Source organism: Hydra vulgaris, chromosome 11, assembly GCF_038396675.1.
Source record: "Hydra vulgaris chromosome 11, alternate assembly HydraT2T_AEP".
In the NCBI taxonomy this organism is placed as follows: Eukaryota; Metazoa; Cnidaria; class Hydrozoa; order Anthoathecata; family Hydridae; genus Hydra; species Hydra vulgaris.
In genome coordinates, this window is record NC_088930.1 from 29,446,287 (window position 1) to 29,464,772 (window position 18,486).

Consider the following 18,486-nt stretch of genomic DNA (forward strand, 5'->3'; position numbering starts at 1 on the left):
ATTTAATTTTAGTATCTACATATATTAGGAGAAATCTATTGATAATTTATTTATATTAAATCCCTTAGTTACCAGGACTCTAAGCATTTGAATATTGAGATAAAATTAAAAAAAAAAAAATTATAAATAAGTAATTAACGGTGACATCAACGTTGTGTTATATTTCAATTACATCTACGTTTTTGAAACAAAAAATTAGTACATGTTATTCTAGAGTATTTAGAGATAAGAAAAACCAATGTGTGAAATAAATTTGTCATAGCATCTTATCTCAGTTATACTTTGAAAATCACAGATTAAAAAAAAAAATTTCTTAAGAAACTTATTTTTTGCCGCACAATAACTAATAATTACCACAATTTGCCATGTGTTGTCTTATATTTATTTGAGCTATATAATGCTTCAATCGAGTTTTAATTGATTGCTCGTCCCCTTAAATCCCCGTTCAGATTTTATGTATGTTTTAACTTGGTTGCTATGGTACTAAATTTTGCATAGCAACAACTCATTTTTACATTAACGTTGTTTTAACAGTATTTTACTTGCGCTAAATACACAATATTGGGGGTATGTATTAAAATGAGATTCAGAATTCTTATGAGGTTAACTTTTTTTGGTTACTATGGATACCTTACTTTGCATAACATAGCAACAACATATTTTCGGTAGTTGTTAGTAATTTAATTACTAACACTGACAGTAATTTAATTACTTTTAATTTTAATTACTAACACTTGTAGTAACTTAATTACTAACAAGTATTAGTAGTCCAGGCGGCATATATATTATAACATTTTACTTTTAAATACAAAATACTTGTTACAATAATTATTTAGATATGGTTTTGTTAAACTTAAACATTCATAATTTTCTCCAAAAAAACAATCTTAGTATTTCAAAACAAAATATTACTGAAGATATATTAAAATTTATTCAGCCAAAATTTGCTGATTTTAAAGACGTTGATTTTAGACATGCTGTTCAACGATTTGTTTACTTGTATAAAAAAAAGTGGAAATCTGCAAACTATACTGTGAAAAATTTTGAAAAGAAGTTTGTGAACTGGCTTAATGAATATTTAATTGTCAGAAAAAAAGACAATGAACCAACTGCAAGTAGACGTGGTCGAAAACCAGTTGCATTTGATAATAGTTCTAATAAAACTAAAAAACGGCGTGTATCTTGTTTAATTGAATCTCATTCATCCAATGAATTATTTTTTGCTGCTAATAAAAAATTTAGAGATGAATCTGTTGTTATTGCTGCCAAGAATGTTTTAAATATATCAAATACAGATAAAGCAACTAAATATTCAGCAGACGAAGCACTGGCTTTAATAATTGATGCAAGTCTGACAAAAGCTTCCTACCAATTGATTAGAAGCGGAGCCTTGGAGAAAGAATATAACATCTACCCCGCTTACAATGATGTCAGAGATGCAAAATTGAAATGTTATCCTGCAAACATAACAGTGGAGGACTATTCAGCTTCAGTTCCTTTAAAAGATTTAATGACTCATACTTTGCAAAGAATCTGTGCAGTTCAGGAACCTGTGCTAAGGCACTTGATATTGAACGACAAAGCAATAAAAACAATGACACTAACGTGTAAGGCTGGTTTTGATGGTGCTACTGGCCAAAGCATTTATAAACAAGTTTTATCAGAACCCGACATTAACAGAGATTTAAATCGTGAAGAATCATTATTTATTACTTGTCTTGTCCCATTGGATTTGACTGGATTTAACAACAGCAACGAAAAGGTGCCTATTTGGAGAAATCAAAAGTCGTCCTCCACAGCCTATTGTAGACCCATAAGATTTGCATACAAAATGGAATCCAAGGAATCTGTGATTGAAGAAGATCAGTACATTAAAAGTGAGATAGAAAGCTTGGGTATGATTTTATTAGAGGTTTGCGGATTTTCTATTGAAGTGAATTGTATTATTGAACTTACAATGATTGATGGGAAGGTTCAAACAATATTATCTGAAAAAAATAACTCATACCAATGCTGTTCAGTGTGTGGTGTCTCTCCAAAAAATATGAATAGTCTTGATATCCTTAATATAGATTATACTAACAGAGAGTTCAAATATGGTCTTTCCAGTCTTCATGCATGGATTCGATTTTTTGAGATATTATTGCACATTGCATATAAAAAAGAAACAAGAAAGTGGCAAGCAAGATCTAAAGAACACAAAGAAAAGGCATCTGTAGCTAAACAAAAGATTCAGACTGATTTCATGAACAAAATGGGACTTGTTGTTGATTTCCCTAAAAGTGGTGGTTCTGGAACAAGTAATGATGGCAATACCTCAAGGCGTGCTTTTGCAGCATATGAACAAACAGCTGAAATTCTGGGTATTGACCAAAACCTTATATTCAGATTTTACATTATCTTGGTAACGCTCTCTTCAGGATATGAAATAGACTGTTTAAAGTTCAAGGATTATTGTTTTGACACTTTTAGACTATATGTGTCCCTTTATCCATGGTATTACATGGCTCAATCAGTTCACAAAGTATTGATACATGGACATGACATAATTAAAAGCCCTACATTACCCATCGGACTTATGTCAGAGGAAGCTCAAGAGGCTAGAAATAAAGACTTTAAATCTTATCGCGAAAATTTCAGCCGAAAAACATCCAGAAAAGCAACAAATACTGATCTTATCAATAGACTCCTAGTTTCCAGTGATCCTGTTATTTCATCATTGCGTAAATCCACATCATACCAAACAAATCATAAAGCATTTCCTTCAGATGTTTTACAATTACTTTAATAACAATCTTCAAACGATATTATTGTTTTATAATTTTTTGATGTAATTTAAAATTGATAACGTTTTCTTGCACTATTTTTTGCTTTTATTATTCCTAAAACATTATTTACCTAAATACTCAATTTTTATTCAATATAGGTGGGTCAAAAATCCGATAAGATATTCAAATATCAATTTACCACTTTGTAACTAAGGAAAGTATCCGGTAACTAAGCAATATAAGTATCCATAACAACTAAATTTAAAAAATTATCACTTTTGTAAGAAGTGTGATCTCATATTGGTACTCATGCCAAATTTAGTGAATATAGCACTTATAAAATATCTGCAGATAACAAAAGTAGGTTGTTGCTAAGCAAAATAAAGGTATCCATAGCAACGAAATAAAAAAATATTACCTTCATAAAAAGCGCAGACATCATATTAGTACTCATACTAATTTTAGTGAATATAGCTCTAATATTAAATTAGTTATGAATTTTGTCCAGTAAAAGTGCATTCTGGCCCACTGTGCAATCTCGGCAACAATTGTTGTACAACAAAAACGCACAAATGTTGCACAACATTTCTACAACTATTGGAAACCAAGCTTTAAGAGAAACCTCGCAAAACATAAAATGGCGACTTGTAATGTATATAATATGGATAAAAAAAGTCACTTAACTTCAGGCTGTGTGGTTATATGTAAAACTAATTTAGGAAAAGAATTTGAAGGTGAAGTAATTTGTTATGACGAAGAAACAAAAGCTTTGGTTATAAGTATCTTTTTCTAAATATCTAAAGTTTTATGTAATCTAATATCAAAATCTTTATTTCAGTCCTTGATTTAAATCTACTCTTGTTACAAAATAATATCAGAAAAATATAATTGACTTTAAAACAAAATAATTTTAAATAAAATTTCTTTGCTTTTGTAATTTTTTTCAACTGAAGTTATTAGGATTTGGGGGGGTGTTATAGCTAATAAAGAAAAATCATAATTTAATGGTTTACATATTACAACTACACAAGATAAAGTAGAATTTGTAGAATTAGGAAAAATGTAAGTTGCCTATATTTATTTAAATTTCTTAGTTAAAAGTTGATCCTAAAACAATAACAAAGCAAAGTATGCATAAAAACTAGCAATATCATGTGACACTATTGAAAAAATGTATAAGGAGTATTATACAGAAATAAAACAAATAAAGTTATATGTACCATTTGCTGTGAAAAAACAGAAGCTCAGGGGTAAAACATATCTTCCCAATAGTTAGTTATTCTTATTTATCAAACCAAAAGAATAATTTACTGCTTCCTTTAAATTAGAATTCATGTAATTATTTGATAAATATCCACAAATAAAACTTTACTTGCAATGGTTTATGCTATAAGTTGTCATTGTTTACATAAAAAATTTTGAGATGCACAATTTTTCAATTTGTGCTAATATAAAATGTTTATACTAGCACAAATTAAAAACCTGTAATAAATGGGAAGAATATAAGTAGCTTGTTGCATTTTAAAACTCAAATATATCTACAAGTTCATTCGCCTAAAAAAACCAATTTACTGTATTTTTAAGATGCTTGTAAATTTTTTTAACACTTGTTTTGATCTAAGATTAACAGCATATAAAACCATTAGATCCAACTATCTAAAAATGCAAACAAAAACTTGTCATGTTCACACCAAAAAGGTCAGCATTTTCAATAACTCTTTTTTTTAATTATCAACGGTTGATTACTTTATTGGAAACTAGTGCCCCTTTAACCTTACTACTGGCCTATGTTAGGGTTGCAATCAATTATAAGTCATTTCTTAAAAAAAAGGAATGATATTTTTGGTTGCTCCTTATTCTTTATAGCAAATAGGGGCACAAACAAAGTGGCAGTAACTATTTATAGACCTTCATTATAGTTAAAATGTGATACTTTAAACATAATTTACACAATAAAGTGGCATTATATCTAAAAGTCAAAAATGATTGATACCTTTCAAAATAATGCTGAACAATTTTTTAAAAGACTTCCATAATATATAAAAATTTTATAATAGAAATAAATATTGATTCCTAACGTAAAAAGTCAAAAGATTGTTCAAGCAGTATTTATTTATAGGTTTGGTTTTACATTCTAATTGATAATTAAAAACAGTGAATATATATTCATTAATTTAATTTATTTTTTTAATAAAATACAAATAAAACCTCTTGTTTTTTTTGAGCTAAGATTCATTTAACCTGGCAATGTCACTCACTGGATACCAATCAATATCTGGGGTTACTGGATACTTGAAATGATTGCAGCATTTTGTAAACAGTTGACACAAACAAAACAGATTATGCACTAATACTTATTCAGCAATTTAATGAATATTGATGTCAATATTAAGTGGCTTTGGTGTAAGCAAGTATCTTCCAGCATGTCAAAAATAGCAAATTTATTGCTCATTAATGTTACATAAACTTTTGAACAGCATGATTGATGTGAGAAATAATGTTATGTGCAAGTTTTTTTAATAGCAAGAACATTCTCAAATCATTTAGTTGGTACTTTGTGTGTATTAGCAGGTGTTTTGGTTTGAGATACAGAGAAATTTAAAGATAAATTTAAATCAGATAAATCTGAAGACAAAATTTTTTAAATGTGTTTAGTAAGATCTTGTTTTAATTTAATTAAATTATTTTCTATACAATTTTTCTTTAAAAAATTTAGGATTGGCTTTTAGAAAACAAATAATAATATAAGCCATTTTAAATATTTTAAATTTAAAGTTCATTATGATCTAATCGCATAAACTAAGGCAATAAAATGCTATATACCTGATGCTTTCACAATTTTCTTTAACTACTAAAGGTATGACCTTTGGTGTCAAAATCTTTAAAGACTCATTTACAATTGGTCTTTCAAGGGACAGTTTATTAATAACTCTTTTACCAGTACCACTTACTACATCACACGCACTTTTTCTATCTGCTGTGTCATAAAATGTCAATCTGCTTTCAATTGGTAGTCTTTTTTATGAAAACAAAGGTTTTTTAAATTAAATCTGTATTATAAAAAAAAAGATACTTTCAGACAGCGATAAAAAATTTTAAATCAAATTTAAAAAAAAATCATTTCAATAGCCAAATATGATTCAGTTAAAATTATCTAATCAGAATTTTTTCAATATTACAAATTAAAATATTAAAAAGTTCAGAAGATCAATTATTTCACTGATGATGCTTTCTGCATCATCAGTAAAATAATTGATCTTCTGAACTTGCAGATATTCTTTTTTCAAAATTGGTACGATTTTTGAGACATAATTATCATGTACTTGTTTTATTAAATACTATATTGTATTCACTATTTGTAAATTAAATATTAGAATTTAGTAATTATTTAAATCTTTAATTAAAATCTGTTTGTGAAAAAAAAGAGCTAAATTATGTACACAAAATTAATTTGTTCTTTTTAGTAAGTTTTAATGATTAAACTTCTTGTGCACTGTATATCGTTAAACAGTATTTAATAATAATAAAAAAAATAATTTGTATAAAAGTTATAAATCTAATAGTATAAATATAAGTTTATTATTTGATTTAATTAAATAAATGCACTCACTAATTAAAATCTTTTTTTCTACAAATCGAAGTATGACTATTAAAATGTAATGCTGAAAAGTGAGAGTGACAAAACAAGTTTAAAAAATTCAAATTGTTTGTTCTTTTTGAGTAAATTTTAACTAAAATAGTTGTCTACTTTTAACGACTTTTGAATGAATAGTTCAAAGTGAAAGAGGGACAATTTTATAAAATTCCAATTAATTTGTTCTTTTAAAGTTTTAACTAGCAACTTTAACATATTTCTTTCAATATTTAATGTTTATCAATGAAGTTTTTGTAAATATTAATTACAAAAAAATGTACGATTTTAAATTTTATTTGAATTAATTATAATATAAATAATCTAACCACTAAAAATGTAAATGTATCAGAAATATGTAACTGAAAAATGTCATCTTCTTTGGAACACAAAACAAAAAGTTTAACTTCAGATGTAAAAACTTTTTCTCATAAAATAATCGAATTAATAGAAAAAAGAAGAAAAAAGAGAAAAAAAATTGATTTGTCTGTTCGGGCGACTCAATTGCATCAAAATAATATTTCTAGGCAAAAAATTCGGCTGGCATTTGTGATTAGCGTCCACCACTGTATACTGCTGACTACAGTACCTATATATATATATATATATATATATGTAGGTATATATGTAGGTATGTATGTATGTATATATATATATATATATATATATATATATATATATATATATATATATATATATATATATATATATATATATATATATATATATATATATATATATATATATATATATATATATGTAGGTATATATGTAGGTATGTATGTATATATATATATATATATATATATATATATATATATATATATATATATATATATATATATATATATATTTTGTTATTCACCTCCTCAAGGCCAAGAAGGCCTTGAGGAGGTGAATAGAGGTTACTTAATTGTGGCTATAACCCTCTCTCAACTATAACTCCAAAACACGAACCTTGACAAACACGGCCGCTGCGCGGAGAAACAAGTTGAGCGCGGTACTACCAGGGACGTGGTGGGAATCGAACTCAGAACCTCTCGCTTATGAAGCGAGCACTTTACCACTACACCACTACCGCATCATATATATATATATATATATATAAACATTCAGTGCAACATTCGTGGCTACATAAATGTGGCACTGTCTATATATGTACTATAGAGTTATACCCAACAGTACTTTGTCGTACCACACACTATTTGATCATCCAGAGGTGAAACCTGCTTCTTTTTTTTGGTTGACCTGCAGGCAAATCAAATGAAACATTGAATTTTGTTTTTTGTTGATACATTGGCATATTGATTTTTTTTTTGTTAATACATTCGCATTTTGAATTTAAAAGAAACTTCTAGAAAGTTCTAAAATGCAACAACAACATTTTTAAAACAGTGTAGTCACACTTGAAATAGTGATTTCGTCGGTTATTTATTTGGAAAAACAGTTAACCGTCCCCATTAACCGTCGGTTAACCGACTATACGCTTTTGAATGAAGTCCTTATTTTTTTGTAATAGTGTACACATGCATTGTATTTATTATGATAATGTAAATATTTTATTATATATTTTGTTGTTAATCATAATGCATAATAAATAAACTGTTTTTTTTAAATTTACTAAAAATAATATATTACACTAGGCTTGGTCGGGAAAGGCCTGCAATCACACTCTAATCTTGACCACGCATACAATATTTAGTTGCGACATTGATGTTTTGAGAACATTCAAGTTTAAATATGTTTCCATGTTTGTCCGCATTACAATTAATTTTTAAAATATATGCTAAAAAATTAACTTCACAACTTTAATCTTTACTAATCAAATGTTTTTATATTGATTTTTATATTTTATGTATATAATATTTTTATTAAAAATATTTCTATATTAGCGAATGTTTTGAAAGCATTCGCTACTATTTAAAAAACGCTACTATTTGAAAAAACCCTTGATTAGTAAAGATTAAAGTTATGAAGTTAATTTTTTAGCGTGTATTTTAAAAACTAATTGTTATGCGGAAAAACATGGAAACATACTTAAACAAGAATGTTCTTAAAACATCTTGATGCGGAATGAATATTTGCGAACACTAAAAACCCACCAAATCTACAAACAAAGAAATTCTATTGGTTAAAAAAATGCGCTGACTAAGCGAATTAAAGTTTCAGAGTATTCAGAAGAATTTTTATTAAAAATTGTAAAAACTTTTTACGAAAGTTTTAGTATGTTGAGTTATCATTAAAAAAAAACTATATTTTATTAAATATAATTTAATAAAATATTACAAAGTCATCATTAGTTGCAAAAAGTAGAAATATTTATTAAGTCATAATTAATTGTGAAAATTTATTATTAAACTCTTTCGCTACCAGCCACTATAAGCAAAAAAAACTTCTCTGTAACTGCACATTTTTTACAATAAAATTTGGATGACATTACAAAAAAACTAATTGAAATTCCAATAGTAAACTTCGTTGAAAGCTTAATAAATTAACTTAATTAATATAACTTTTTAACACGTTTCATTTAACAACAAGAAATGTAAAGTGCTGAAAACAATTGTTTTTATAAATAATAACTAGTCCAAACTCATTACAAATGTGGCTGGTGAACTTTAATACAGATAAGACTCAATTTTTTTCAGCCAATCGTTATTGAATAAGTTAGATACTCCTATATTTATGAACGGTGATGTACTCGATGAGTCATCAAATCTTCATTTTCTAGGATTATCTCTTACTTCAGATCTTTCCTGGAAACCATATATCAAATCAGTTGCAAAATTTGCATCTACTAAGGTTGCATCTCTTTATCGAGCTTAACATTTTCTTACTTCGGATTCTATTCTCTATCTCTATAAATCTCAAATCCGGTCTTGTAAGGAATACTGTTGCCATATCTGGGTCGGATCTTCTAATGATGCCCTTTCTCCTTTAGACAATGTGCAAAAATGCATTGTAAACATAGTTGGACCTGCTCTTGCAGCCAACCTCCAGCCATTATCACATTGTCGTAATGTTGCTTCTCTTTCTCTTTTCTACAAATACTATAATGGGCACTGCTCTAAATAGCTAGCATTTCTTGTGCCATCAACTAAAATTCATTCTCGTGTTACTCGTCATTTAATTAAGTCTCATCTTTTTTCTGTGACTGTTCCTAAGTGCTCCAAAAACGCATATTTGACTAGTTTTTTTCCTCGAACATCAGCTCTTTGGAATTCGCTTCCTTCATCTCGCTTTCCTGATTTATATAATTGCAATCCTTTAAGTCGTCTGTCAATCGTTATCTTGCTCTACAATCTTCACCTTTTCCCTTCCAGTAACTTCCGACTTTACTTGCAGCCTTGTTGGAAGCGAAGTTATTTAAAAAATATATATATATAATTAGAATGTTTTTTATTAAAACTAATTACTTACCTAAATTCTTATACGCTTCTACAAGTTAAGTTTACCGTTGAAATACTCATGGACATAATAATCGATTTCATATAATGTTATTTCTTATATTTAATAATAATTTTATTATTATTATTTAATAATATTTTGTATAATAGTAAATCTTGTTTTGCGTCCTTGTGCTGCTTTATTTTAGAAATAAATTTAAAGTTATTTCATTAATTAATCCTTTTTTGCGAAGCATACTTGAAAGTTACTACCAGCAGCTTGCGGTAAAAATTTAACAAAAATCAAAAGCCACTGTCAGCGTCAGCTTGCTTGCAGTTTTGTCAGAGTCTAAATTTAAGTATTTATTTTTTTATTTTTAAATTTATTTCTTTTTTGAATCATCTTTCGTATTTTAATAAAAATTTAAAGACAAATTCGAAAAAATTTAAAAGCCGGTTTTTATTATTCGAATATCGATATTTGATATTCAAAAGGAAACCTGGATATCCGACTATCCGGTTAACTGGCGAAATCACTAACTTGAAGCATTTTAAATCATGTGTAATTTCTAGTCAGCTTCTTTTTCTTACTATTTATATAATGCACCATAGTTTATTCATTTTCAAAATATGTAGTGTATAATAAATGTACTTTTTTTTTTTTAAACATCTTCGCTTCCAACAAGTCTGCAAGCAGCCACTAATTAAAGTTGGAAGTTACTGAAAGAGAAAAGATGAAGGTTGTAGAGCAAGATAACGATTGACAGATGACTTAAAGGATTGCAGTTATATAAATCAGGAAAGCAAGATAAAGTAAGCAAATTCCAAAGAGCTGATGTTCGAGGAAAAAAACTTGACGAATAAGCGTTTTTGGAGTACTTAGGAAACTCAAAGAAAAAGGATGAGACTTAATTGAATGGCGAGTAACACAAGAATGAATTTTAGTTGATGGCACAAGAGACACTAGCTCTTTAGAGCAGTGCCACTTATAGTATTTGTAGAAAAGAAAAAGAGAAGCAACATTACGACGATGTGATAATGGTTAGAGGTTGGCTGCACAAGCAGGTCCACTATGTTTACAATGCGTTTTTGCACCTTGTCTAAAAGAGAAAGGGCATCATTAGAGGATCCGCCCCAGATATGGCAACAGTATTCCATACAAGGCCGGATTTGAGATTTATAGAGATAGAGAAAAGTAAGAAAGTGAAGAGCTCGATAAAGAGATGCAACCTTAGCAGATGCTAATTTTGCAACTGATTTGATATATGGTTTCCAAGAAAAATTGGAAGTAAGAGTTAATCCTAGAAGATGAAGAGTAGATGACTCATCGAGTACATCACCGTTCATAAATATAGAAAGATCTAACTTATATAACGATAATGATTGGCTGAAAAAAATTGAGTTTTATCTGTATTGAAGTTCACCAGCCACTGTGAGCCCCATGCTGTAGCAGAAGTGAGATCCTTTTCAAGCTCAAATTCCCCTCCAAGCAATCAGAGAGTGTTGGTTTCTTATCACAATAAGAATAAATGGTAGTATCATCAGCAAACAATGCCACCTCAGATGTGAGAATATCTGGAAGATCATTGATGTAAATTAAAAAGAGTATAGTGCCAAGAATAGAACCTTGGGGAACCCCTTAAGTTACAGAATAAGAAGAAGAGTGCTGTCCATCAAGGACAAATTTTATACTACAATTGGAAAGGAAGGATTCAATAATCTTAAAGATGTTGCCAGATACACCATAAGAAGGAAGCTTATGGAGAAGACCAGCATGCCAAACTTTATCAAAAGCTTTTAAAATGTTAAGAGCAATGTCTTTTGAAATATCAAGAGCCTTAACTTACGTATATTTTTAAACATAGTCTTCATATTTCAAAATATCTTTATTGTTCAAAATATGGTTTATCAGTTAACACTGTTTTGTAAGTAACTAATTGTCTGGTTGTCCTGCAGAGCTGTTGACAAGCATTTTTTCCAAAATTTAAGTTGCCTTTTGAGAAAAAACAGGTTCTACCCCTGATCATCATCTTCTCTTTTAACAAATACTAAAACATATAAATACTAAAGTTTACATAAATATGTAAGGACATTGTATCATAGCATCTAAATAAATAGCAAACATGTTTATATCCATATATATCCATATTACATATTCACAAATGTGCCTCTTATCTAACCTTTTTGATCCAACCAGGTGTGGAAGCTTTTATACATTCATTGGTTTTAAAGTCAAGCTTCATTCTACTTCATATTTTTCACCTTCTTGTGCAAATCCCATATTAAACCGTAATCATTTTTTATTCATCTTTTTTACAAGAGTATTGCTCTTGAAAACAAAGTTATTATTGTAAAAAGTTATTATTTTGTCTGATGTTAAGCTCTGTTATTCTCAGTTTACTAAAAACTTGTATTTTATCTCAGGTGTTAGGTTCTAGAGACTTTTGAAAAATCTTCAACAGATCACAACCTATTCCATGAGATATGTTTGGTTTTCCGTCTGGTTTGTCCAGGGAAAAGTTTTTTATTTTATATTAACAAATTGATATTAACAAACCACAACCAATTGCAAGTTTTATATATTAAGCAATTCAATACTTTGCAGCAAAAACTAAGTTTCAAAAGCAAGGAAAGCAAAACTAACAAAAAAGGAAAAGAAATTAAATTTAAATAGAAAAAAATAAAAAATAATAAAATTATTTAAATATTTTTACTGTTTTTATTTTTGTCTCGTTAGGGTGGTTGTTATTTTCCGTAACAAAATTAGATAAGGCAAAACAAACAAAAACAAGATTTGAGTCAACATTAAAAAGAATAGTTTTCCTATATTTTATTTGTTTTTTAAAGAGGAAAGCGAAAATAAAAATTGCTATCCGCTTGTATATTATATTTTTATAATTTTAATGTAACAAGTATATATTGTCCTTGTATGAATTCATTTATGTAATGCATCCATACATACATATACATAATATACTTATACATAATATACATATTTTTTAAGCTTTAATTATGGCATGCCGTCAGCATATTTTTAACATAGCCTTAACTGTTTCATATTACCTTTCTATTCCTGTACGTTTTTTATCCCCAATTTTTTAGCACTTTGTAATTTTGGATAAATGTTGCTTTTTAACATTCAACTCAGTGTGCTATGTTCTACCTGCCCACTACATTTTAGTCTACTATGTTTTTGGTGAAGTATACATAAACAATCATTAATAATAAACCTTTGCTTGAACTTAGTGCTTTTATACTAGACAACTGTCCATCACCTTTTAATAGTTTTTAGCTAACTCTTATTCTAAGATAATCTTTTCTCCTTCTTCCCTGAGGCTCCTACAACTATATGTGTTCCACTAAAGTAACTTGTTATCGAGTCAGGTTGTAAATGATAAATGTTAATGTAACAAGTATATGTATTGCATAAAAAATCTTTTGAAATGCTAAATTTAATATCAATCACCCTAAAAAATTAAAATAAAAACTGTACACAAATTATCTAAATTATTAATTTTTTTCATGTTTTTCTTTTTAAATTTATTTTAATTTCCTATTTTGTTTGTTATGCTTTTTTTTTGTTTTTGCTGCAAAGTAATGAAACATCTAATATATAACACTTGCAAACAGCCGTGACCAAGTTGTCTAAATAAAAAACTTTTTTGTGGACAAACAGGATAGAAAACTGCACCCATTTCCTGGGTCTTATCTGTTAATTAAAGACAGTAATTAGATTAAAGATTGGCTGCTTAGTCTAAGCAAAAAATGAAGACTTTTTATCTAGAAAAGAGTATAAAGTCATTAAAATAATTTGTTTTAAGTATATTTCGACATGATTATTTAAACTATGTTTTTTTGTTTGACTTCCGAACATCATCCAAAGCAAATTCAGATGAAATATTGTCAAACCAAATAAAAAATTCTGTTACTAATTTTATATGGGTAATTAATATAAAACAATTTTTATGAGAATCTTGATTAAGATAAATTCTTCATCGTTTATTAATGTTAGATCTATTGCAATTTATAGCAACAAATGAGCATAAAATGTTTGAGGTTTTTAATATATTTTTAAATGTTAAAATCAAAAAATAAATCACTAAACAAATAAGGAAAAAATTTATAATTAAAAATATCCAAAAAATTTTTCAGAGTTTCATTTATCAAAAGTCTACCGTGCCGTAAAATACGAAAACTTTCATGAATTAAAAGCGCTTCAAAGGAATTACCAAAGTCTGTAGATTGTGACGTATAATTTAAATACTTTTAAAGATTTTTTGAGTTAAATGGAGAAGACGAGCTTCGACTAATACAACAAGATTAGTTTTTCTTCGTATGCATTCATTACTTATTTTTAATCAAAAAAACTCAGGCTTTGAAGCATCTAGCCTTCTGAGTAACTTAACTATTAATTTATAACATTTTATTGAAGACTGAAATGTTACTTGTCTGTTTTAGATATGGATTAATGTTATTTTTACTATTTTGCAGATGCTACATAAAGTTTATGCATATAGGTTTATCAAATAATAATTTTAATAATAAAGTTGTTCCATTAAAATAATTTTAATGGTTCAGAAAATTAATTTTTTTCTAGTATAATATGGGGAAAAAAGCTGTTTTTGTAAAATATCATTTTTGCCTTATTAATTTAAATATTAAAATATTTGACTTTAGAAATAATTTAACATTTTGGGTTACAATCCTCTCTCGCTCTTTAACTTCGAAACCTTTACAGACAAGGCTGCTGCACAGAGAAACAAGTAGAACATAGTACTTCCAGGGACGTGGTGGGGATCGAATTTTTAACTTCTTGCTTTGGAAGCAAACACTCTACCGCTAGCCACAAAACACTACCACTGCCACAAAAATACTTTTAACTTATGACAGAGGACTTATGTATGTAGCTTTTATTGGATTTGCCGACTAAATTTTTGGCTTTTAATGCTGTTGGCATTTTTTGCAAGTAAAATCCCTATCCTTTTGCTCACTATCGTCACAATTTTGTAAGGATAGTGAGCTTTAAGACTTCGTGTTGCCTTGATCAATAAGCTAAAGAACTGATGTGTTAGGGTAAAGAAATATCAGATTGATGTTGCTTCGCCCTTCAATGTGTGGATGGGCTGACCAGTTATCTACCAGGAGTGCTACTTTCCTCTCCTGAACACAAAAAGATTCAAGCATCTTTACCCATTCTGTAAAAAGATCTTCAGCCATGCAACTTTTTAGTTGATTTTATATATATATATGTATAACAAACATAGGTAGTTTTTCTCCCGTTGCACTCCCTGCTGCTTTGCCTGTTAGTCTAACTTTACAACTTTTTTCCCCGAAACATTTTTCTCATGATAAATGGTACGTTTTGTTTGTCCAAACTCATCGGCATTGAAAATGTTTTCAAGTTTGTAATTCGAAAGCAATGATAAAAGTTTAGTTTCATTCCATGAAGCAGTCATATCATTTGTCACAGTGGCACTCATTCCTGAAATTATTTTAAAGCTGATCCCATTCTTAAATGTAGGAACAGAATAATTGAATTTTAATTACACGTTTGAAAAATTAAATGCTGGCACATGTGTATCTGTTTATATTTAAACTGAATAAGATATGACAAAATTTAACTGACCTTTCTTTCCAAATATGAAACCAACAATCAGATGCTTTAAAATCCAACTCTCCTAATCCTCCTGCAAATTTTGTATTTTTCTTTTAGTATGGTGCCATCAATTGGTACTTGCTGACTTCTTTTTTACAATAAACTGCATGAATATGGCCGTGTCTACATTTTCGAAATTATAACTATGAAGTTTTTTCCGTTTAGATTTTGTGCTTTTTTTTCTAGCGAGGTTAATAATTTTGTGTGGTAGTGGTGTAGTGGTAAAGCGCTGGCTTCTTAAACGAGAGGTTCCGAGTTCAATCCCCACCACGTCCCTGGGAGTACCGCGCTCAACTTGTTTCTCCGCGCAGCGGCCTTGTTTGTCAAGATTCGTGTTTCGGAGCTAGAGAGTTAAGAGATGGTTAACCACTATTAAGTAGCCTCCTCATCTGCAGTGGCCTTCTCAGCCTTGAGAAGGTGAATAACAAAAAAAAATTGTTTTTATTTTCAACCCAAGTTGATATTGTGTTCTTTGGGACACCATACTTTTTAGCAACGTCTTTTTTAGGTCTTTTAATGCCTTCCATTTTTTTTATTATAGATTTGTGTGTAAGTTTTCGTTTAACGAGCGGTATGTTATTACATTTGACAGAAACAAAAAATTAATCTTTTAAAGGAATACTTTTCGGAAATTCAATTCATAAAAAAAATTGAATTTAAATATCAAATTTTAAAAAATTTCATAACAATACTTTTCAAAAATTGGAATTTTAAAAAATTAAATATTACTAAATCATTTCTTGAAAAAATTTGTTGAAAAGTTTGAGATAACAAGAGAAAATTGCCTCATGGACCAAAAATATTGTTTAAGATTAAAATATTGTTAAAAATTTGAGATGATTTTAGCCTACACAAGTATGTTATGCCCATGGGACCACAAAAAAAAAAAAAATGCCTACAACACATTCTTGGAATTATCTAGAAAAGAAAGAGCATCATTAGAAGAACCAACTGAAATATGACTACAGTATTTCATACAGGGACAAATAAGAAATTGGTAGAGGTAGAGAATAGAATCAGGAGTAAAAAATGGCAATGTTTGATAAATGTTTGATAAAGAAAACCAACCAATGCTAACTTTGCAATTAATTGCAAAGTTAGCATTGCCAAGGTTGGTTTTCTTTATCAGGCTTGCCATTTTTTTAAACAGTACAAGACTTTAGGCTATAAAACATTTTTAGCCTAAAGTTTTGTACTGTTTCTTATCTACATTAATGATATCAAGAATATCATTAATGTAGGTAAGAAACAGTACAGGACCAAGGGTAGAATTGACGATTTTGTGCATGTAAATTAATATTCATGTAGCAAAGAATACTTAGTCATCAGAAAATATAGAAAATCTTTTTTCAACACCAAATATAGAGGTTTTTTTTTTGCAAGCTAAATCAGTAATTATGAAATTTTTTATTTTTTTATTGTAATATTCAACCACTTTACCATCAAACCTGCATGTATACAGAATAGCATTTAAGAAATATTTGTTGAAGAAATCCCATTAAAGGTTGTTGGTTGTGCAAGTTTTCTTTTAGTTTTTATTTCTCTTTTCAGTATATCACACAGTATTCCTGACATGCATGGTCAGGAATAGATTGTGATAGCCCGCTACTCCTGTCAAAGCCTGTATATATACAGGCTTTGACAGTAGTAACAGGGTATCGCACTCTATTCCTGACCATGCATGTAATATTTAGTTGCAACAACTTGAACACAACTTTTTCTTTTCTAATCAAATAACACATCTTTAGTCTTTTCTAATCAAGTGTTTGTATATTAGTGAAAGGCATATTTGTGATAATAGTAGTAATATATAAATAATAGATATAACATAATAATTTGAGTAAGTTTTTAAGAAGAAATTTGTTTTTAAGAAAAACCTATTAAGAGTCGTAAAAATTTATTTGTAAAAATTCAAGTTACGTATTTAAACAAATAAAAAAAACATTTCTAAAAGTATTGACTCATTCAAAGTTTAATTACAAAAAAAAATTTCAAATATTTTTTAGCTCTCGTTTGAGTTATTTTGGTGTGATTTTTAAAATTTTCATATTCTTTAACATCTTTATTTGCAAAGAGCGCAAAAAACAAATTAACTTTGCTATTAAAAAAGACAAAAGCATAATTGATTAAATTTTTTTCATAATAGAACAACAATACATATATATATATATATATATATATATATATATATATATATATATATATATTATATATATATATATATATATATATATATAATATATATATATATATATATATATATATATATATATATATATATATATATATATATATATCAGGCCTGGTTTTAATGCAAAAACTGGCGCGCCATTTACATACGCCACAAAGTCATTTTTATGTATGCAGTAAGCCAGTTCACGTAAGCCTTTTTTTTATATATATTTAAACAAGTGGTAAGATAAAAGAAGTAATTAAGGTTATAAAAACCACTTATTAAGTTTGAATGACGATTATTTAAAAAAGTTTGCATGGCAATTACATTTGATATTCACGCTATATCCAAATGTAATAACTTACAGGGATTATCTTTTTCCTGATATTTCCGGAATTTTGGATATTTTTACACATTTTTATTTTTTCCAGAAATCCAAATAGTTTTTAGTATTATAGAGTTAAAAGTATTTTTTTTTGCCATCAAATAATTAAAACAGTTAAGGTATCGTTCATCGATTACTTTATGCTATATTTTACTTAGGTAAGGCTAAAATTTTAAAATTTTTTGTAAAAATATAATTTTTACAAATAATTTTTTCTTATTTGTATGCATATATTTATTAATAAAGGGATTCCCAAGTGCCGAGACAAGTTGGAGTAATTGCTCAGCTTTATATGAATAAAAATTTGAGCAAAAAAATCGCTGAAAATTTTATTTAAAATCCCTTTTAAAATCGCTGAAAATTTTATTCACATAAAGCTTAGCAATTATTCGAAAAACGCTGAATAAAAGCAACTTTCTATTCACCCAGCCTATTAAAAAAATCTATTTATGTATTTAAATTTTAAAATAAGTTTTGAATTAATTAAAAT

The 18,486-nt window shown here is 28.0% G+C and overlaps 1 protein-coding gene across 2 annotated transcripts in view; it reads left to right on the forward strand.

Moving 5' to 3' along the window:
• The first annotated feature begins 3,300 nt into the window (after positions 1-3,300).
• Positions 3,301-18,486, forward strand: part of LOC100205268 (protein LSM12 homolog B) — a 60,781-nt gene continuing 45,595 nt past the window's right edge. Inside the window, exon 1 of one of the 2 annotated variants that reach the window (XM_065810706.1) lies at positions 3,301-3,547. In XM_065810706.1, the coding sequence (XP_065666778.1) occupies positions 3,406-3,547 (142 nt within the window). In that variant the 5' untranslated portion in view covers positions 3,301-3,405. The remainder of the gene's footprint in view (positions 3,548-18,486) is intronic. The other variant, XM_065810705.1, reaches the window with a different exon arrangement.